Source organism: Sorghum bicolor, chromosome 1 (assembly GCF_000003195.3).
Source record: "Sorghum bicolor cultivar BTx623 chromosome 1, Sorghum_bicolor_NCBIv3, whole genome shotgun sequence".
In the NCBI taxonomy this organism is placed as follows: domain Eukaryota; kingdom Viridiplantae; phylum Streptophyta; class Magnoliopsida; order Poales; family Poaceae; genus Sorghum; species Sorghum bicolor.
This window is the reverse complement of record NC_012870.2, coordinates 7,504,700-7,525,468: the sequence shown is the minus strand read 5'-3', so window position 1 is coordinate 7,525,468 and position 20,769 is coordinate 7,504,700. Positions and strand designations below refer to the sequence as shown.

The 20,769-nt window shown below is 40.0% G+C and overlaps 3 protein-coding genes across 5 annotated transcripts; 2 read left to right on the top strand and 1 right to left on the bottom strand.

Annotated features, from left to right (window-relative positions):
* On the top strand, positions 1,999 to 13,189 carry LOC8085969 (vacuolar protein sorting-associated protein 51 homolog). Its single transcript, XM_002466451.2, has 21 exons — positions 1,999 to 2,318; positions 3,695 to 3,834; positions 3,958 to 4,012; positions 4,090 to 4,197; positions 4,964 to 5,062; positions 5,150 to 5,227; positions 5,374 to 5,451; positions 5,586 to 5,660; positions 5,898 to 5,998; positions 7,059 to 7,126; positions 7,534 to 7,607; positions 8,781 to 8,847; positions 9,011 to 9,126; positions 9,270 to 9,533; positions 9,621 to 9,737; positions 10,358 to 10,429; positions 10,532 to 10,582; positions 10,770 to 10,997; positions 12,003 to 12,179; positions 12,309 to 12,807; positions 12,903 to 13,189. The coding sequence occupies exons 1-20, from the start codon at positions 2,100 to 2,102 to the stop codon at positions 12,426 to 12,428; spliced, it is 2,307 nt and encodes a 768-aa protein (XP_002466496.1). The 5' UTR covers positions 1,999 to 2,099; the 3' UTR covers positions 12,429 to 12,807; positions 12,903 to 13,189.
* On the top strand, positions 15,332 to 16,060 carry LOC110436817. The gene has a single exon (XM_021464360.1). It carries the CDS (start codon positions 15,642 to 15,644, stop codon positions 15,903 to 15,905), a length of 264 nt encoding a protein of 87 aa, XP_021320035.1. The 5' UTR covers positions 15,332 to 15,641; the 3' UTR covers positions 15,906 to 16,060.
* On the bottom strand, positions 16,325 to 19,618 carry LOC110436814 (alcohol dehydrogenase 1). 3 transcript variants are annotated; one of them, XM_021464345.1, is made up of 11 exons: positions 19,465 to 19,618; positions 19,233 to 19,365; positions 18,640 to 18,776; positions 18,496 to 18,542; positions 17,731 to 18,056; positions 17,566 to 17,648; positions 17,390 to 17,465; positions 17,234 to 17,295; positions 17,054 to 17,149; positions 16,807 to 16,968; positions 16,325 to 16,703 (listed from the first exon to the last, which is right to left on the bottom strand). In XM_021464345.1, exons 2-11 carry the CDS (start codon positions 19,264 to 19,266, stop codon positions 16,587 to 16,589), a joined length of 1,140 nt encoding a protein of 379 aa, XP_021320020.1. In that variant the 5' UTR covers positions 19,267 to 19,365; positions 19,465 to 19,618; the 3' UTR covers positions 16,325 to 16,586. The 3 variants fall into 3 exon arrangements, with proteins under 3 accessions (XP_021320020.1, XP_021320029.1, XP_021320026.1); XM_021464354.1 differs by having other exon boundaries at positions 18,496 to 18,536; XM_021464351.1 differs by having other exon boundaries at positions 19,475 to 19,615.

Below are 20,769 nucleotides of genomic sequence, written 5' to 3'. Positions count from 1 at the left end.
CAGGCCCGGCTGGAGGGTAGTAGTAGTAGCTCGCCTGCTTCGTCCGTCATCGTCATGATGATCCCGAGCTGCTTGACAGCTTGAGCAGAGTCCAATGGTGCCATGTGAGATTTTTCCTTCTGTGGATCTATCCCAGTCTCAGCTTTTGCATAAAAGCAACTGTAATGTGATCAAAACTCCAACCATCAAACTCAACATTCGAACCGAGCACGATATCTGAGCATCGAACCCTTTTTTTCAGAAGCCAAAATTGAACATGAGACCTAAGAGAGAGAATGGATCAAACATCGTGGATCGTGACATCCTAGCTTTATATTTAAACGTGACCCGTACGCCAGTGTTAAGATTGTGGATTTAGGCCTTGTTTAGTTCACCCTGAAAACCAAATTTTTTTTAATATTTCTCATCACATCGAATCTTGCGGCACATGTATGAGACACTAAATATAGACGAAAATAAAAAATAATTGCACAGTTTACCTGTAAATTGTGAGATGAATCTTTTAAGGCTAGTTACTTCATGATTGAACAATGTTTGTCAAATAAAAACGAAAGTGCTACAGTTCCGAAAACTAAAAAAAAAATCAGAACTAAACAAGGTTGTAGCCCAGAGAGATAGGTTAAACAAACATATATAAAGGCATATATTGTCAACTTCGGATTCGTCTTAGTACAGTTGATTAAGGTAGATGAAAGTGCAACTAAACAAGGCTTTTTATGTGAATAATGATAGTGGTGGAATAACTCTAAATTAACTCTTATACATAAAGTAAAAATTTATCATGTAGAGTGAATTTGGGTTGTACGAAAGTCAGATTGCTATTTATTTACTAGTTATTAGATAATAATCTAGGTATAGTTGAATACTTTAATATAGGTTAGGAAAAAAAACATAGGCATCATTCCAATTTACCCATGCAAGCATTTAGATGTAGAATTTTGCTTGAAGATGAGTAAGCAAAAGATGCATGTAGTTGTTGTTAATCCCATTCAATACCTTCATGGTCGTCATCATGTTCTCGTATTTGTTGCCCACCTGATGTTCACATGAGAATCAGGGACAAAAGTTTAACAGTGCAAATGGATTTGAGTCATTTAGAATTTGGGTTATGGGGTGCTACATAGATGGAGAGAAAATAAGTGTGTATAGTTTGCAAAACACACATCCATGTCACACTGTTAGCGTTAGACAATGATTATTATTTTTTTGAGAGGGAGTTAGAAGTTGTTTGGTTGTCAGCCGTAGTTCGCCACTGCATGAGTGGCGTCGCCAAAGCTATGATGGTAAAATGGGCAGCCTAACTTTTAGCGTGATTTCCTGCTTCAAATAGTTGAAAAACCTGTGGCGAGCCTCAAGCTACTAATGAACCAAACAGCAGCCTCAGATGTGTGGTAGCCTTATATTTGCGATGGCGGGCAATGGCCAGCAACCAAATACTCTCTTAGATGAATGACCATAGTCTAAGCCTCTAAGGTGAGAGTAAGTGATGAAGTACAACAACAAGAACCAACACTCTAGCAGGAGTATGCACCAAGCTTTAAACAACTTCACTTTATTTTTTAATTAAGGAAAAAAGAAGCTTTAGGCCTTGTTTAGTTCACCCCGAAATCCAAAAAAATTTCAAGATTCCCCATCACATCGAATCTTACGGCACATGCATGAAGCATTAAATATAGACGAAAATAAAAACTAACTACACAGTTTGTCTGTAAATCGTGAGACGAATCTTTTGATCCTAGTTAGTTTATGATTAGATAATATTTGTCAAATAAAAACGAAAGTGCTACAGTAGCGAAATCCGAAATTTTTTCGGAACTAAACAAGGCCTTAAATAATATGCAATCGAAGAGCTAGATTAAAAGCCTGTACTGAGCTTACCTGGAGTTGCAAAAACAAACAAACACACAGTAAAAAGTGAATGATCTCGTTTGCATATCTTTAGCCCTGTATAATTTCGAAAATTACAGAGCTATGCGAAATTACGCTTGGAAACGAAACTTTCCAAAACACCCCTGATCATTCTCCATCTCCACTCCCACAACCTCTCTCTGGTCTCTCCGGCGTCCCGACTGCGAGCCCCGCCGCGAAGCCCCACCGATATGGCGACAGCCGATGGCGCCGCACCGCCGGCAATGGACGAGAAGGCGCGGCGCACGCGTGACCTCCTTGCTAGCTTCTACAACACCGACCCGTCGGCGGCCGCCGGGGCCGCGGCCCCCGCGTCCCTGGCGCGGCCGTCCCCTACAGCCGCGCCCGCATCGCCCCTCGACTCCATCAACTCCGCCTCCTTCGATCCCGACATCTACATGAATGTTCTGGTTAGTGCTTGTGTCTGATCCCAACTCCGTCCCTTTTCCTGGTCTCTCAGATCCAGCTCCCTGCTTCTCAGGTCGGATAGTATAGTTGGTGACCTGTTGCGTAGAATATGAATGAATGTGATGAACTTTGGTATGTAATAACCCCTGTATTTATTAATCTCTTTCTGGAATTGACCTGATTAGCCCATCGCGTTTGTCTCGAGATCAACTGAGACAAAATGTCATATCCTATGATGCTGTTAGCTTTTCTATTTAAACACAGTCGGTTGTGCAATTTGTGTATACGCTACTAAAAGTTCTGATGTGTGTGTAGATCATGGAGTTGAGTTCTGGGTGCAATTTGTTCCAGCATCTTGTAATTATAAATATAATCGTGCTCAGGAAATAGAATCCTCAAGACATGATATCTTAGGCAGTGAGTTACATACATAACATGAATCATAGAAAGCTTACAAAAACAGATGCAATTGAAATTCTGCATTAGAGCACTTCTAACAGTATGTACATAGTGTGCTTGCTGTATAACTACACTGTTGAATTTTGCACACAAGTCTAGATTGTTTTTTTTAACTAAGATCTCAATCATATTTATTTTAACTAGGAGCATTTCCATGCAGCATATTTGAGTTATGCTTGCACAGGTATCCTTAGAGTCTGGGATCTAGACACATGAATGATGTGAATTAGAAAGACTAAATTTGTTGCCATGCTACTTATTTAGTTAGAGTTAGACTACTTGTTATAGCAGCATTACCTTTTTATAGTTTCAGTTTACTCATATAGTTTGCTTATGCTACATAGTTTACCATATAGTTTGCTTATGCTACATAGTTTACACTGGTATTACCTTTTTATATTATCACTTTTCTGTTCTGTACGTAGCTTACTGGCATTCTGATTATATGAAATTTAGCATGACCTATCACTCAATTGGCCTTTTTCTGCGTATATTTGTTGCATGCCTTGCCATTTTCACTTGAATGGCTTGAGTTATTCACACTGTTCCATACTTGGATTGCTGCAAATGGTTTTATAAGAAAGCTGAAATGGTTTTGACCCTTTTTCTATATGGACCTAGGATATCTTTGGTTTGTGCCCTCAACTGACCTTGTTAAATGATTGGCTAGCTGTTCAAGTTTTTTCTAATACTGATGAGGCACCAAGGTCTGGTAAAAAACTGTATTGGATGTGATCAAAGGGCTATGTGCTTGCCAGAATTTCACAGACATTTAAACATAGGCCCAACCTACATACCCTAATATGCTATTGCTAGTGTAATAGCGTTTGTTGAAAGCGTAAATTAGTCTGACATGATATCGTGTTTAGTTTGTTAGTAAGAGTAGGATGCTCATGCTCGCTACTCATGTGGTTTTCAGGTGCAGCAATCCAATCTGGAAGGCCTTCTACAAAGGCATGTGAAGATGGCTGCTGAGATCAAGAACCTAGACACAGATTTACAGATGCTAGTGTATGAGAATTATAACAAGTTTATTAGTGCAACTGACACTATAAAAAGGTGATGCTATTTCCTTACTGATAAATCAGACTTCTCCTTCTGTTAATGAGTTTGATGTTCTAGTACTATTATTTTCTATAGTTGTAATGTGTATCCTATCTATCTGTGATTTTTTTCCCACAGGATGAAGACTAACATTGTTGGGATGGAGACAAATATGGACCAGCTCCTTGCAAAGGTATGCATTATCTCGTTGTTGGTGCATGGCTGACTCATTTTTACATGGTTGATCCAACCTATTTTTGCCTTTTCCAGATAACATCAGTGCAATCAAAAAGCGACACAGTAAATACATCTCTTTTTGACAAAAGGGAAAACATCGAGAAATTACATCGTACACGCAATCTGCTCCGGAAAGTTCAAGTATATACTCTCCTGCTTACATTATTAATCTTAGAACTATGATTTATGCTGCTCCATTAGTCATTGTTGTGTCGAGAACTAACAATTTGTAGTTACACAAATATGCAAATTTCTGCAATAATATAATAATATGGTTAAACCTAAGGCTACTCCCAATGGGTGGTATCATGCACATCAATTAGGTGCTGCATAGACATAGAATTTTTTATTGATGCAGAATTAATTAGGAGAGAAACAAAGCCTAAAACGAAGTCCAATATTTTGGCACCAACCCAATAGCTTGGGCCCACTCTCATAAACACAACATAACAGCAATTAATTATTTTTTAACTCTTAAGAAACAACAGTATAGTACTATGTGTTGGAGGGATTTTATCTACACATGAATTTGGTGATCTTTGTATGATTTGGCAGTCTTGGATGTAACAACATGATATTATGCACTGGGAGTAGCCTAAGTGTAAGTGGTATATATATGTGTCATTGTTGTTGTCCCAGCCCTTGTGTTGTGGGAGGCCCTAGTGATCTACATGTTTAGTTTAACATGAAGTTTTGGTGTTGCATAGGGAATTTCACATTAAGACATGCCATGAAGATGTTTGTTCAAGACTACTTGGTCAATAGTTTACTCTGTATTCTTTTTTTTTTTGAAAAAAACTCTCCAGGGTATTTCTACCACCAGTGAATTCTAATAACTAATTAAATGTAGGCGCAGAAAAAAGAAAACTTTTGATAAAATGTTGCTTTCTATCAACTTCTGTTGCAGTTCATATATGACCTTCCAACTCGGCTTAACAAATGCATCAAGACCGAAGCATATGCAGATGCTGTCAGGTTTTTTACTGGAGCAAAACCTATTTTTGAGGTAAATTTGAGCTAAGTGAAATTCCTCATCTTAGAAACTCCCTGCAATACCTTTTACCATGCTCTTTCATGTACTTCTGTATTATAGGCCTATGGAGATACGTCTTTTCAAGACTGTAAAAAGGCATCCGAGGAGGCAATGGATTTAGTTATACAACACCTTCAGGTAACTGTGCACATTTTGACTCAAATTTGTATGGAATATGACATAATTATTTGTCCAAATGCCATCTACTACTTATCATTTGTTACATAATTGCATTATTCTAATTTTGTAGATTTTTAATACTATTTACTGCCCATAAATTTCAGGCAAAGTTATACTCAGATTCTGAACCTATTGAAGCAAGAGCAGAAGCTGTAGTTCTCCTTAAACAATTGAACTTTCCGGTATGTATTTTATCAATGCTAGTTAGGCTATGCCAGAGCTCCTCTCTGTATTGCAATGTACTACTTGCATGTTTTGCCCTTTTTTTTCTGTAAATGCCCATCGTTTTTTTTTTCATAATTTCATATGTCAACAGGTGGACAACTTAAAATCGAATCTACTTGAGAAGCTTGAAGATTGCCTCTTGAATTTCCAGAATGAGCCTACGCAGGTGTGCATGTGTCTATATCAGAATATTACAACTGAACAGTTTCCATTTAGTATTGTATGGAAGTTACACAGTTTGGGATCGGCACTGCTTCTGTTACCTGTATTACTACTAAGTCTGCACACTATGTAATGCGATGTTGCTCATGCTGTAACATGCAGCCTAGTTGTAATGCCCATTTATGCGTTTGCCCTACTGTATTGATTAATCATCTAATACCTCGTGCTATTTTTTGGTTAGGCTTCAATTGGTGACATCTCAAAGACATTCCGTGCTTATTTAATAATATTTCCTGATTCGGAAAGGCGTCTCATTGAACTTGCACAAGCTTTGTTCTCAAAGTAAGTTTGGTTCAGTCCTTATGCAACTGTGCCATCAAACAGTCGGCTGTCCTTAGACCATTAACTGCATCCTGCCAATTCTTTTCTGTTTTAGCTCCCAGAATATAAACCGAGATTACTTATGTGAAGAACTGAAGATACATGACATGCCTTCTTCCTTTAATAATATCAACATTCTAATCCTGGAAGATAAAGCCTCTGAGTTGTCGCGTGTCCATAAAGCTTTGTAGATATAACTTCAGATGATTATTTTTCTCACTTTGTTTTAAATTTTAAATTCTAAATTGTTGAGAAGACCAAATCATCTTGCGGGTGGATATTGAAATTGGTCTTACTGCTTTGATTTGCCTGGGAGTGATGGAGGCCTGGGGCGGGGGACTAGGGGGCACTCCCCCTATTCTACCTCTGTTCCTGCTAATATTAGGGGCTGAGGTTGATCAGGCAGCTTTGTTGGAAATAATCCTGTGTCTAGGTGTATGCTAGTGTCTAGGTTCATAGCCTTAACTTTACCTTAATTTCAGCATGGAGTAATAGGAGCAAAGGCTGAATACGTGTGCAATATTCTTCATTACTAGGAGGCTATCACAGCCTGATTTGCTCACGGTTGTCTATAAGTAGAAGAGAAAATCAGAAAAGGTTAAGTCATTTCCAGCCACCAAACTTGTGTTTGTATGTGTTCTTTTGTGTGTGAGTTCCTGGTTGTCCTTTTGAAGGCTATGTCTTTCAAGCTGCATCTGCCTTTTGAACCTGTTGCTAGATGGGAAAGGAGCCTTGAGTGTATGAACAACCTGGTGCATGTCGTATATTTTCAAATGCAGAGAGAATTGGAAGTGAAAAAACCTTGGGGAATATTTTCTTTATCTGCTTCCTACCATTCTACTTATGAGCTGTTACTTATTGTGCAATGGGGATAGTAGATAATTACTCCAATACTTGGTTCTGTGTATGAGATAAACTGACACATTTATCTTCTCCGTATGGCCTATGGTTGCTTTGTTGTTTTATCTTACATTTCTACTAGATTCATCACATATACACTTGTCTTTTTCTTTTGATGAAGCCGATATGAAACAGTCAGAGAGAATCTGAAGAAAAGAATTCCATCAACAGATCTGCTGGCAATACTACGTAAGAACTTTATCTATATTCTATGCTATAGCACCATTGCAATTTTATTTACAGAATATGCTTAGAACAATAGTGTAAACTTCTATTGGCCAGTGATCATTGGAATTTGAATTCATATGTCAAAAGACGTTCCCTCTGTAGGAAAGCCTCCTTAGTCTTAACATCTTTGGTATTCGTTCAGTGGTATTTTTACCTTTAGGACCAGTTAGCTGTTGAGTTCACTATGCTGTATTGTATTGACATTGAAACTTACTAATTGTACTGAGATTTTGCTGTTATGACTTGAATAGGATTCTTTTGAAGTGCTGCTTCTGCAATGCCAACAATGGTCTTGCTTAAGAATTTGATATTATTGTAAGATTATTGATCTGTTTAAATTTAATACTACTATTCTTTGGTGATCAAAGGATCCTTATGGGAGGATGCAACCGCCATCGATGAAGTTATTCCAGAGGCTGCGCTACCAGCTTTTTCTTTGGAGGTTACTATCAGATTTAATGTTACACTTTTCTCTCTTCACTCAACTTTTATGTTCTGCCTAGAATCAAGTAGCAATTATGTGGTTAAATGTGCATAATATACTTCTTAGTTGTCCTGTAACTCCTGTTCATTCCTCCTGGCAGTTTCTTACTTTGGAAATTTGGCTTAAACCAAAGTGCTTTTCTGTGCTGAGTATTGCTATCTGCTTCCACTAACTATAGGGGACATATTTTTAGAGTTAGGTACAATGCTCCTGGAGGCATTGGATAATATGGCAGATAATGATGTCTTGTTCTTTAAGACAGTGACTCCTGTCATAGCAGTGGACAAGTCCACCAATTGATGTCTAGAATTAGGTTTGTCACTGTGGTGCTTGACTCCTGTCATAGTGACTCCTGCCATAAGAGTGGTGCTTGGTTAGATGGGGTAGGGACCTCTGGTTAGGTTCCTGGTTGTCGGTCGTCAGATGTCTCGTAGGTGAAATGTTGTAAGTGTCCCAACCTATCTCATGTATGGTACTGGCATGAGTTACCTTTTATTTCCTCTCTATAATACAATGATGCGCAGCTCCTGTGTATTCGAGAAAAAAAATAATGAAGTGATAAATAACTGGTAGCCACCAGTTCTCAGAATTATATCACGTCAATTGTTACTGTTAGTGTTGGGACATATTTTTTTGAAGACTGTTGGGACATATTTGAAGCATTGGTTTGCTATATGGGCGTATAATTATTATTTATTAGATCTATTGTCTTGGAAATAATATTCTAAAATCAGTTGCTAGTATTTATTATTTCCTCAATGGTGATTATAGTATTATGTTTATTTTCATATGTAACATGTAGCAGTACTACTCAGTAGACTAAGTTTTTCTCTGCCTGACAACCTATACTTTGATTTAGAAATCAGCAAAAACTGTTTTGTACTATATGTTTAGCTGAGAATTGTTTGTTAGTATACTTTGGCTGTATAGTGTTACTGTATAGGTCATATGATATGGTTCTTTTGGAAATATTGAAGGTTTATTTTCTTCCCTCTTATATTTTCTTATTCAGGGATAAATGAATATACTTAAAAACACAGTTCTGTAATTGCTGCTTTTGATATCTTTGATGTCCACTTCATATTTCTTGATACTGATTTTGCGCGTGGCAAAAAAATTTTCTACTGGCAGACTACTCGAGACATTATTAGGCAACACATAGCAACTGCATTTCTCCATCTTCAAAGTGAAATATCAGGTCCCCACCTCCCACCATACTTTACTCTGCAATCTGCATTTTTTTCTCCAGAACTTCATTCCGGATTGAAGTTCAGATGTGATTTACCAGTAACTTATTTTGGTTTAGCTTGTAATGGTACAAGTATGAAAAAAATTCACATATGTTGTACATGGGTGAGCAGAGGCACTGGTTAGGACACGTTCAACATCAAATGAGAAGTTAGAAGAGTCACAGCTGCAAACTGCTATGGAGGCAAGCAAAATCAAAGTATCCCAAGGATGCATAGATCTCCTGCAGGTACATACTTAGAAGCTTCAGAACTTCTGAACACCCACCCGTTTTGTCATGTTGTCAAGCAACATAAATGTAACACACAATCAAAGTTCATGACTTTCTCATGCTCTGTTTTAATGTTATATTTCTGGCCATGCTGCTTCCAGGAATTTCATCATCTGATAGATGGCAATATAGAGTTGCTTGTAAAGCTGAGAGATTTGATTATTGACTGGGTACAAGAAGGTTTTCAAGATTTTTTCCAGAAACTTGATGGGCATTTTCATGTGCTCTCTGGGAGAAGCAAAAAGAAATCACAAGAGTCAACTATGCATTCTGTGCAAATTGATAAGGTCCCAACAGTCTTGGTACTTATGCTTGCACAACTCTGTGTTTACATTGAACAAACAACAGTTCCTAAAGTTACAGAGGTACGTTGCATCGTTTCCAATCACTTGGCCACTGTCCAATGTGAAGCTTCATAATGAAACAATCCTGGCTTCTGTTACCTTTTTTAGGAGCTAGCTGCTTCTTTTTTTGGAGGTGGTGCACGTAGCTACGAATATGGACCACCTTTTGTGCCTGGAGAAATATGTCGGCTATATCGTTCATCAGGAGAGAAATTCTTGCACCATGTAGGAAGCATTCTTTATCTTATGTTCTTTTTCATTTTATTGTTCATTGTTTCTGGATTTTATGTAGTAGAAGTTTTATCCCACTGCCCCATATGGTGGCTTTTTTTCTTTGCTTCCCATTAACTGCTGCATGGAATTAAATAACTACATAAAGATAGAAAAGAAGGCTTGCAGAGTAGTATTTTCTCTTGTACTTTTGGATCTCCTTGTTACAAAAAGTTGGGTGCACTCTTGTAACAGGGAGAAAGTGCTGTGTGCACTATTTAGTCTTTTAATTTTTTTAGAACCATAATTCTATTGCATTGTGGATACATTTAACTCCGTAAACAATGTTAGTACATGCATGATATCTTGTATAGTGTCATGAAAACATAGTATCCATAGTGCCATGCCATTACTTTCTCTAGAATTTTGTTTCCAAAAGCAACCATTTTCAGTCTCTAAGCAGCCAAGGCGCAGTTTACATGTGAAGGGTCAATCTCCCGTGCCATGGGAGCATAATCAGAAACATACTCAGAAACTCTATGAAATAGCTTAATCCTTTTCTCCTTTATACATTTTTTTTTAAAAAAGTGGATCTGGCAGTGTCAATAACTGGAATATTGTGTTCCTTGACGCAGTACATAAATCTGAAGACTCAGAAGATCTCTAAACTTCTTAATAAGCGATTTACAACACCAGTTTGGATTAAGGTTAGCCTTTGTATTCAACAGAATATTTAGTGATTTTGCTTTTTTCTGGTTTTGTTACTCAGATTTACATTTCCTTTTTCTTTATATGTTCAACTAAAACAGCACAAGGAACCTAGGGAAGTGAACATGTTTGTTGATCTACTTCTCCTAGAGGTTTGTCCAGTTCCTTTTCCTATTGCATTATGTGTACTTATAATGCTAGTATGGCTACAAATTCATAATTGAGCATGCAGTACCAAGCCAATTTAGGTATTGGAGTCTGCTTTCAGAAAATAAGTTCTTACTGGAAATTCCATTTCTAAAGTTTTCTCTACGTAAACGGTCATCATTTTTCTTTTAGATCAATGGTGTGGTATCTGAAGTCAAGCAGATCTTACCTGGTATAGTTCGGCGACATCGGCATTCTGATAGCACTGGTAGCACGACTTCCTCCAGAAGCAATCCAATGCGAGAAGATATGTTGAACCGATCAAACACACATCGTGCTAGAAGTCAGTTTTTAGAAAACCACCTGGCAAAGTTATTCGAGCAGAAAATGGAAATATTCACCAAAGTTGAATACACACAGGTAATCTCCCAGAATTAATTACTTCCCTTTCCTTTTAGATGTAAAAAGTTGTTATCAGCTTTTGGTTTCATTAATCTTTTAGCTTGTTAAATATTTGGACAAGGGACATAATACTGCATCAGTAATCACAATGGTGATCTTGTAGTTATATGGGTTATAACAGAAGTTGAAAGATTTTAATACACATTCTGACTGTATGCGTTGATAGTTTTGCTGTTGTCAGAATTTTCTCAAGTGCATCGCATACTTGCTCAGGAAATTAGTTATTTCCAACAGCTGAGAGGAATATTTTTATTTACTTGTGCTCTTGTGACAAGATGAATATAACAAACTTATAGTTATGCTATAATGTTATCCAGGAGAATTGCTAAAGGATCACCTATTCAATGGGACTACTATAGACTTGTATAACCTGATCACTTTTGTGCATCATGTAGTTTCATTAGGTTGCAGGAATATAATGCACCATGCTGTGAGACTGGCAATTTTTTTGTCAACATTTTAGGTAGTATTTTAACAACTTGTTAACATTGCAGTCATATGAGGTTGTCCCAGTTGGAATGGCATGATAATTTTTGGAGTTCTTCTATGCTTCTCCCTCTTAACCATCTGAACCCCTTTCAAAATCAACGGAGGGGAACAGACATAGAATGCTCATCTAGTTTATATTCCAAGTTTTTCAAAATAAATAGGCAAAAATAAAACCTGCTGATTTACCCAAGTATCAGAATCAGTCGCCTCCCTCTCGTAACACTTGTTATGTTACTGCAAATCCCACAGATTCTCGTAAAATGTACAACAATGCCAACTATTCTCGTAAAATCTACATCAATGCCAACTGCATCATAGTTTTTAGAATGCAGTATCTGATTGAGGTCATAGAGCAGCTTATCAATTAAATTTGGTGATACTATTAGGGAGATATTCTATAGTTCAAGTATATTTTGTGATACTATTAGGTAGCTGCTTTTGACTGTAATTCCTTGTATTCTGGGTAAATTTCAGGAATCTGTTATTTCTACTGTCCTCAAGCTCTGCCTGAAAAGCTTGCAAGAATATGTCCGTCTTCAGACTTTCAACAGAAGTGGATTTCAGCAGATTCAGCTGGATATGGAATTTCTCAAGACCTCCCTTAAGGAATTTGTGGATGATGAAGCAGCTATCAGCTTTTTACTCAAAGAGGTCAGATACTGCCACTATATATTTCAACTTGCCACCGGTTAATTTTTCCTCAGACCAATCAAAACTGCACTTGTGTGTAATTGTTCCGTATTGTGCTTACCTGTAACTCAGATCTTCATATCTCTGCAGGTGAACAATGCTGCCCACGAGAGATGTCTTGACCCAATCCCTCTTGAGCCCCCCATATTAGATAAGCTCATAAATGCAAAACTAGAAAAAATTAAAGAGGAAAACCCAAATATGCGGTAGCTATGCACAGATTGGTATGGTTTACTAGAATTCAGTTCTGTCCATTTGAATGCAATTCATATGTTTGCAACTTCATAGGTCTAGGCCACATAGCATGTTGTTTTCCGCATGTAAATCTGGAGACTGGAGTCAGACTCAGAATTGAATAACACTCCCCAAATGTATGCTAGTATACTTAATTTGAGGCGGCTGAGCTCAGCTTGGCATCCACTTGCAGCCTTGCTTGTCAAGCGGCCATCAAGTTGTCTTCTGTGCATTGTTGTTTAATCCCGGGTCAGGAGAGCTCTTGTCTGAATTTAATCAGATGGGTGTTGTGAAGTTTTTGAATGAAAGATAGGTAAATACAGTTTTCTGAGGACACTGCACATATATAAACTAAGTAAGCATTCTTTAACTGTACTTCTCATGATGAACTTATAGTAAATGATATTGGTACTTCAAGAATGTCTTACTGTACTTTCACATTATTGGCAGACTGGCTACTATGATCAAGCACCTAAGGGCACTAACTCTAATAGATTCACCATTTGGAAACCGAGGACAGTTATCATGATGGTGAAGATGGTTTGTTGGGAGTGCGACTTCCCTTTATGCACCCTGATTTTTTTTTTTATTTCTCACCTTTTGTTGTATCATCCTTTCTTTCAATTATAGTTTCCTGTGGTACATGTCACTTTTTTTACCTTCGCCACAATACTGCTCACGAATAGCATTTTGTGCCATATTACCATGCCTTGAAATAAAATTTTTATCCCCCCTGATCCTGGATAACCACTTTAATTTTCACATTACATATTAACAGAATAATAGGTCAGATCATTCCGTCATTAGAATTTGGTATCTCAATTGTTTAACTAAACTAGATTGCTGAATTTTTTTTCTTCTTCTTAACATAGTGTTTATCACAGCAATGTATGTGAGACTGACTACACCACATCGAACTAATAATAAGGAAAAGAGAGGGCAAATATTGAAGACCAAGCACACAATAACCTTGGAAAAACAAATCATCACCTAAGTGATAAAAGGGCTAGCTGCATGCCTGCCCGCTTAGACAGCAAACTCTGTCTACATGCTAAACTTCTCTCCATCTTCCAAGAACAATAGCATTACTTTACAAGAACTCAATGTCCAAACAAGACAGAAGAAATGGAGTCACAGCAGTCCAGGGCGGGGATGGAAGGGGAAGTGATGCACCACGATGGGAGCTCTCTTCCTCTTCCTCTCCCCCTCCACGTCTGCAGCATCCCCGACATCTTCTCCCATCTTCCGCGCACCCAAAACCTGGGCAACCGCTTCCTGATCTTTAGCTGATTGCCGTTTCATAGTCGGTTCTCCGCCTTTTGGTTTTGGAGGTGGTGAGGCCGTCTTCTTTCCTGCTGCAGGAGCAGCACCAGAAAGGCTGCCAGCAACAGCAACTCCGAGCTGAGCCATCGGGATAACTGGGATTATATTCGCTGGAGCCTTTGGACTAGTGGTTATATAGTTGTTGCTGAGTTGGTAATGCTTGTGTTGGAGCGTTGCTGGCACTTTTTTTTTCATGCTGAAGGATGGACATGAAGAATCCGAGACAAACTCTAGATGCATGCATGCATGTGCATGCTTCCAGGTACTAGTTGAATTCTAGTGCTGACTACTTGCTGGTGTACTGGTGTATGCCTTCAGCGCCAAGGTCTTCCATTCCTTTGGTCGCGGCGTCGTAATTATTGAGCTATTCAACCACAAAAGCGAGAAAAAACGAGTCATTCATCACTTGTTATTAAATTATATGCTCGAGACCACAAGAAAAAGGGTAGCGGTGAAAACTAAAACTCGAAAGCCACAAGAAATCAACAGCATCAGCCGCCAAGTAGTACTAGCTGTGATCTGAGTCTGACGGCCGGAGCACGTCGCAAATTAACGAACCCACCGCCCCACATCAGTTGTCATTTTCAGTTCACAGCGCCGTTTTCGTCTCTTATTATATACTCCCTCCGTCCCAAAAAAAAAATGACGTTTTTGATTTTGAGATATCACGTTTGACCCTTCGTCTTATTTAAAAATTTATATAAATTACAAAATAAATTAATCATGAGCAAAGTATCTGTAATGATAAAATAAGTCTTAACAAAATATATAATATTTATGTAAAATTTTTGAATAAGACGAATGATCAAATAAGTTGTCTAAAATTCTAAAACGACACTCTTTTGGGACGAAGGGAGTACGTATCTCCCACAGCAGCACAGCCACAGCCACAAGAAAGGCCTTGTTTAGTTCCAAAAAATTTTGCAAAATTGAAATAATACTATTTTCGTTTGTGTTTGACAAATATTATCTAAACATGTACTAACTAGATTCAAAAGATTTGTCTCGTCAATTCGGACCAAACTGTACAATTAGTTTTTTTTTGTCTATACTTAATACTTCATGCATGCGTCTAAAAATTTGATGTGACGGGGAATCTAAAAAATTTTACAAAATTTTCTGGCAACTAAGGCCTTGTTTAGTTCCAAAATATTTTGCAAAATGGACACTGTAGCTTTTTCGTTTCTATTTGACAAATATTGTTCAATCATGGACTAACTAGGCTCAAAAAATTTGTCTCGTCAATTCCGACCAAACTGTGCAATTAGTTTTTATTTTTATCTATATTTAGTGCTTCATGCATGTGTCTAAAGATTCGATGTGACGGAAAATCTGAAAAAATTTGTAAAATTTTTTGGGAACTAAACAAGGCCTAAACAAGGCCAGAGTTCCCCTCTCGTGTCCGCCAGACCGCTACTCGCACGTGTTGGATTGACTGGACACCAAGAACCTTATCGACCAAGTCAAATGGAAATGGAGCCTTGGCAGCCAAGGCAGCGTCAGCAGGAGAACGCGATGAGCAAGCACGTCAAACAGGTAGATTATTCTCCCGGCCTTCTCGTGGACGAAGCTTCAAGCTGCCCTCCTCTTCGTGCTCCTCCTTGGACCCCCTAGGCCCCTAGCAACAAAAGCACCGCATCACGGAAGGAACTCATCAGCAACCACCTCCTATATATATAAATGCACGCTGCCAGAGCAGCCTACCACACTCAAAGACGCAGCAAGACACAGCAGTACAAGTGCAAGATCATCATCGGGGAAAAAAACTAGCAGCAGACCAGGCGCCAGAGAGCACAAATTAAACGCAGTCATCTCAGGAGGTGATCGGCTGAGGAGAAGGTCGTGCAGCGCGGTCGATCGATCATCATGGTGTTGGGACTGGGAGGATGCTGCGGTGGTGTCGCCGTCGCCGCGGTGTCGCCTGCTGCCGACCGGAAGCAATCGGAGTCAGGAGGTGGAGCAGGTTACCCAGAAGCTAAGCAGCAGCGGGTGGCCGGAGAGGAGGCCGCCGCCGCCGCAGCCGCAGCAGCAGCAGGAGGCAATAAGGAGAGGAAGAGGAGGGATCGTGAGAAGGCTCCCGTAGTTGTGATGCATCAGTTCCCCTTCCACTCGCGCCCCGGCTTGCTCTGAAATTCATTGGTTGATTTCCTCTTCTGTTGGTGTTTCTTCTGTGTTTTTTTTTTTAAAACTTTGGACATACGAGCCAGGTGTGGTCTTTAGTTCTTTGATCTTGTGTGTCATCCGTCCAGAGAGATACATATATACAAATTCAATTTCCCTCAAAATTCGCGCAGCAGATTAAACTTGGCTCTGTTGAAAACGAAGCTAATTCTTTCCTTACATCTCTGTGGATTGATTTCTGAATATTTTGATGACATGTCTGGAGTCTGGACCATACGCGCGACACAGCGCCTGTGAATCGACGAAAATACACTAGATTTTCCTGGCCCATATGTCTGATTTGAAGGGGCAGAGTAAATAACTAGAGACAAGTTTAGACAAAATTCAACACAAACAGCAGCAAAATAGCTAAAACATCACCGCAAGTGGGCCAGAAGAAGTTTATAGACTGAAACTCATAGACTCATAGTGGTAGCATACCATATATATATTACGCCAAAAGATGGTGGTTCATAAGACTCATGCCGATATATAATTACAAGACACGGGAACCTGTTCTACTGATTGACAAAGCCAAACTGAACGCGACACACAAGCGTGGTCCTGTATCTACCGCATCGAACGGGCAGGCTCAGCATTGCCCCTTTTATTAACCCAACCCAGGTCAGATCACAAACCAGACAGCGAAATCTAGTTCTCCATGCGGATGATGCAGCGGATGCCTTCTCCCTTAGCCATCAGGTCGAAGGCCTTGTTGATCTCCGTGAACGGAACGCTGTGTGTGATGAACTTCTCCACCTCCAGCTCCTGTGCACAGTTAAGCAGAGTTGTAGGGACGTTTCTTTGGGTATAACAATTTCAGCAAAGGTCAACTGGTAAGGAAACTGAAGAAACAACACTTTGCATTTACCTTTTTCATGTACAGCTCCACCACATTTGGCAGATCAGTGCGTGGTTTGAAGTTGCCAAAGAAGGTTCCCTTCAGGGTCCTCTCGTTCAGGAAGTTCATTGGGTGGGTCTTGAACTCAGCATCCTTGTGTGGCACACCCACTAGCACAGCAACACCCCAGCCCTGGATTCAAGAGCACAGCGGCCAGGACATGTGAATAAAGAGAACTTGGAGAACAATAGCTTAACATGTATAAGAGTGTACTTACATCGTGAACACATTCAAATGCTTGGATCATAGCATTGATGTTGCCAGTGCATTCCACACTGCGGTCAACCCCTCCGTTGGTCATCTCAGCAAGTACCTAAACCATAAAGGAATTGCATGTTATGGTCAAGTTCAGCATAAGCTGTGATAACCTTTTGTTGTCTCAGATAAAGAAACAGACCTCCTGCACGGGCTTCTTGTGGTCTTTTGGGTTCAGAAATTCAGTACAACCAAACTTCCTAGCTGAAAATGGGACAAAGGGGTAAGCTACTGACTTATCAAAACAAAATAGTAAAATAACTACTGAGTTATCAGCTATTAGATTAAAGGGATTCACCTTCTTCGAATCTGCTGGGGTTCAGGTCAACACCAATGATCCTTGATGCTCCAGCAATCCTTGCACCTTCTGCAGCCTAATCATGTGCAGCGTAATCAGATGCAAACCCAACACACATTTTCATTGTAATGGAAAGGTCATAGAAGATAGAACAAGTGAATAATTTCAACACTTACGGCAAGACCAACTGCTCCTAGACCGAAAATAGCCACTGTAGAACCCTTTGGTGGTTTTGCAACATTAATTGATGCACCAAGACCTAAACATAGAAATTATATAACTCAGCATCTCAACATAAATATATGCTAACATCCATACCCAAATGTAATAAATGAACTTACCAGTAGAAATACCACAACTAAGAACACAAACTTTATCAAGGGGAGCCTCAGGGTTGATCTTTGCAACACAACCAACATGCATGACAGTGTACTCGCTGAAGGTTGAAGTCCCAACAAAATGGTAGATAGGCTTTCCATTGATTGAAAACCGTGACTTGCCATCGCCAATCATCACACCCCGGTCAGTGTTGATCCTGAGCAGATCACACATGTTGCTCTCTGCCGATCTGCAGTGGGCGCACTCCTTGCACTCCCCAGTGAACACAGGAAGGACATGGTCACCGGGAGCTACGTCAGTCACACCCTCTCCAACACTCTCTATGATACTGTCAAAATCAAGAAATTTCAGGGCGCTAGAATAAGCAAATTTGACTCAGATAACGAATCTCAAATTAAAGCAAAATCTCATATATGCCAATTAAGGACTGAACAACCCTAGTTGTACTGTCTTTGTAAACTGAAAAATACTCGAGAGTAAATTAGCTGAAGAAACTGCTGCTGAAAATTATAAATCTAAGTCCACTGCCAATACCACAACATCTGACGTCCACACAGATAATATTCAAACGTTGATATACCGTTTCAAACAGAAACTGTTTCTTAATGACTCTTCCACATGCATCTAGTAAACCATTAAACAAAGACCACCAACGACAACCATAAATTCAGGCGCTCGAACATAATACATTTGTAAAGTATAAACACAGTACATCTATAGCCACTTAGCCAGCAACATAGTGAAGTAAATCGGAGAATAGAACATACCCTCCAGCCTCATGACCGAAGATCCGAGGGAACACCGGAGTCTGCCCCTAAGACAGATAAGCCGCCAAGAAAGCGCAAGTCAACCGCGAGTTGCTGCATCATATCTACTGACAAGACCCAAATGTGGGATGGCTGATTAGATACCTTGGCCTCCCAGAAGTAGACGTCGGTGTGGCAGAGCGAGGTGAAGAGGATCTTGACGCGCACCTCCATAGCCTGCGGAGGCGCTACCTCCACCTCCTCGATCGACAGCGGCTTGCCGGCCTCCCATGCCACCGCAGCTGCACGGGTCCAAGAAAGCAATCACATAGTCAAGCTAACCATCAAGACGCAAACTTTCCGCCCTTGCTAAACACCGGCAAAATTCGAATGGACATGGTGGATTAGCAAATGTCTTCCGTCCGAGAAACAGAGCCAGTACTCAACCAGTTAGTTAAATTCAAAGAAAGCAATGCTCCATAAGTAGTGTCAGTCCAGCCAGACTGTCGGATGGACGGTAATAGCAGTGCTGGAACTGGAAGATGTAAGAAAGATAAATAGCATTTTCATGGGGGTTAAAGGATAGAAAAAGAACAAGTTCACCGCGATTGCAGGACAACATACAAGATCAGCGCCACTGCGGCACTGTTCATCGGGGAAAAAAAACTCCCTAGGAAGCTTTCCCCAAAAGTACTCACGATTTCACGAACCATAAACCAAAATTAATTAGATCAAGAAACAGAGGAGAAATCACGGACCTTTGCACTTGATCACCTTCCCCGCGGTCGCCATTGCCCCCTCCCCAAATCCTCTAACAGTATCCCAGATCAATCGACTCCAAGACCCTCACCCCACGACTGATCAAACCAATCAATCCAAACCGAAACGAACCTGTGAGGAGCCAGGAGACAAGAGCCCTGATTATATACTAAGCTCTAAAGGAGGAAGAGATGAGAAACGATGGGAAGGATCCGGGTGCGGTTTCGCCACCTCCGGCCACCTTGGGCAGCAAACCACGGCGCAGCGAGCGAAAACCGGGGTTGCACAGCCTCCACCTGGACTGGAACGCAGCCGTGGTCCGTGGACCGTGGTTTCCGCTCATGGGTCAGGAGGTGGACAAGCTGCGGTGGGGGCGGCGGACGGCACCGCGCTGTCGTGGCCGTCGGATGCGCGGCGCTTGCTAGGATCTGCGGCTCGGAGCGCGCGTGTGGGCGGACTAGAAAAAAACTGTTTATCAGTGTACGCGTGGGCGGCTAGGCGCACAGGTGTGCTGCTGAATCAGGGATTTCTAGACGACGCGCGGCATGTGGAAGCAGGAGGGAGCCGAAAAGTGCAGCACCGTGATGGCGTCTCTTTGATCTTTAGGCCATGGCATGGCCTTCACCCACGCAACAAAAGTTAATATCTGTTCACTCGAACTTATCAGCGCAACAATATTTTTCAGCATCATTATAAATTCAAACAAACAGGATATAGCACATGATCCTAGAACCACTGTTCTTTCAATTAACATGACATATAGATATTGAATCATAGAACCATTATTTTTGCCAACTAGGATTGAACTTTTTTTTTCCTCACCGGGGCCTTCTTTTTACTCAAGGACATGCTTGGTACCCCTCACGCCAGCTTCAACATTATGGCTGTAGCATTTTCGTTTTTATTTGACAAACATTATTCAATCGTGAAGTAACTAGGCTTAAAAACTCGTTTCGTGATTTACAGGTAAACTGTTTAATTAATTATTTTTTATCTATATTTAATGTTTTATGCATATGCTGTAAAATTCGATGCGATGGAAAATCTTGTAAAGTTTTGGGTTTTTGATGTATTTAAACAACGCCTATAGACGCCCTGTGGCATTATGTCAGAACCAAAGCTAAAGAAGCTCACGGCTGCACGCACAGTTGCAAACAAAGACGTTACAGCATTTGTCAGAAAGAAGCTAAAGCGGACACAACCTCTAATTCCCGTCTCACGTACGCACATGTCATTTTCTCTCTTTTGAGGAAATAGTAGCCTTTGACTTATATCAATTTTAAGGCATATGAATTTAGAACAGCGTGACATCCAAATATAGCTAGCAAGCTAGGCCTACAAGTTGAGTTTGTGCGTTGGCATAGACGGACCTACAGTTGTGCTCGGGTATTCCCGGATATACCCTACATTTTTGGAAAAAAATTTAATAGATATTTGAGATATATACATATATAATATGCATAAGGTGTTAAAACTACGTTTTCTGTGTTTCTAGGTCATTTTATTCAGCAATTCACCTCTAACTCAAAAGCAGCC

Bases quoted from the DNA above. Each gene is read 5' to 3' on its own strand.
- LOC110436817 (XM_021464360.1), top strand. From the start codon at position 15,642: ATGGTGTTGGGACTGGGAGGATGCTGCGGTGGTGTCGCCGTCGCCGCG.
- LOC8085969 (XM_002466451.2), top strand. From the start codon at position 2,100: ATGGCGACAGCCGATGGCGCCGCACCGCCGGCAATGGACGAGAAGGCG. The intron at 10,430-10,531 runs GTTAGCCTTTGT...CAACTAAAACAG, and splicing joins CAACACCAGTTTGGATTAAG to CACAAGGAACCTAGGGAAGT. The intron at 10,583-10,769 runs GTTTGTCCAGTT...TTTTTCTTTTAG, and splicing joins TTGATCTACTTCTCCTAGAG to ATCAATGGTGTGGTATCTGA.
- LOC110436814 (XM_021464345.1), bottom strand. From the start codon at position 19,266: ATGGCGACCGCGGGGAAGGTGATCAAGTGCAAAG. The intron at 17,296-17,389 runs GTGAATCCCTTT...TCCCATTTTCAG, and splicing joins CCCCAGCAGATTCGAAGAAG to CTAGGAAGTTTGGTTGTACT. The intron at 16,969-17,053 runs GTAAGTACACTC...TCTTGAATCCAG, and splicing joins CATTTGAATGTGTTCACGAT to GGCTGGGGTGTTGCTGTGCT.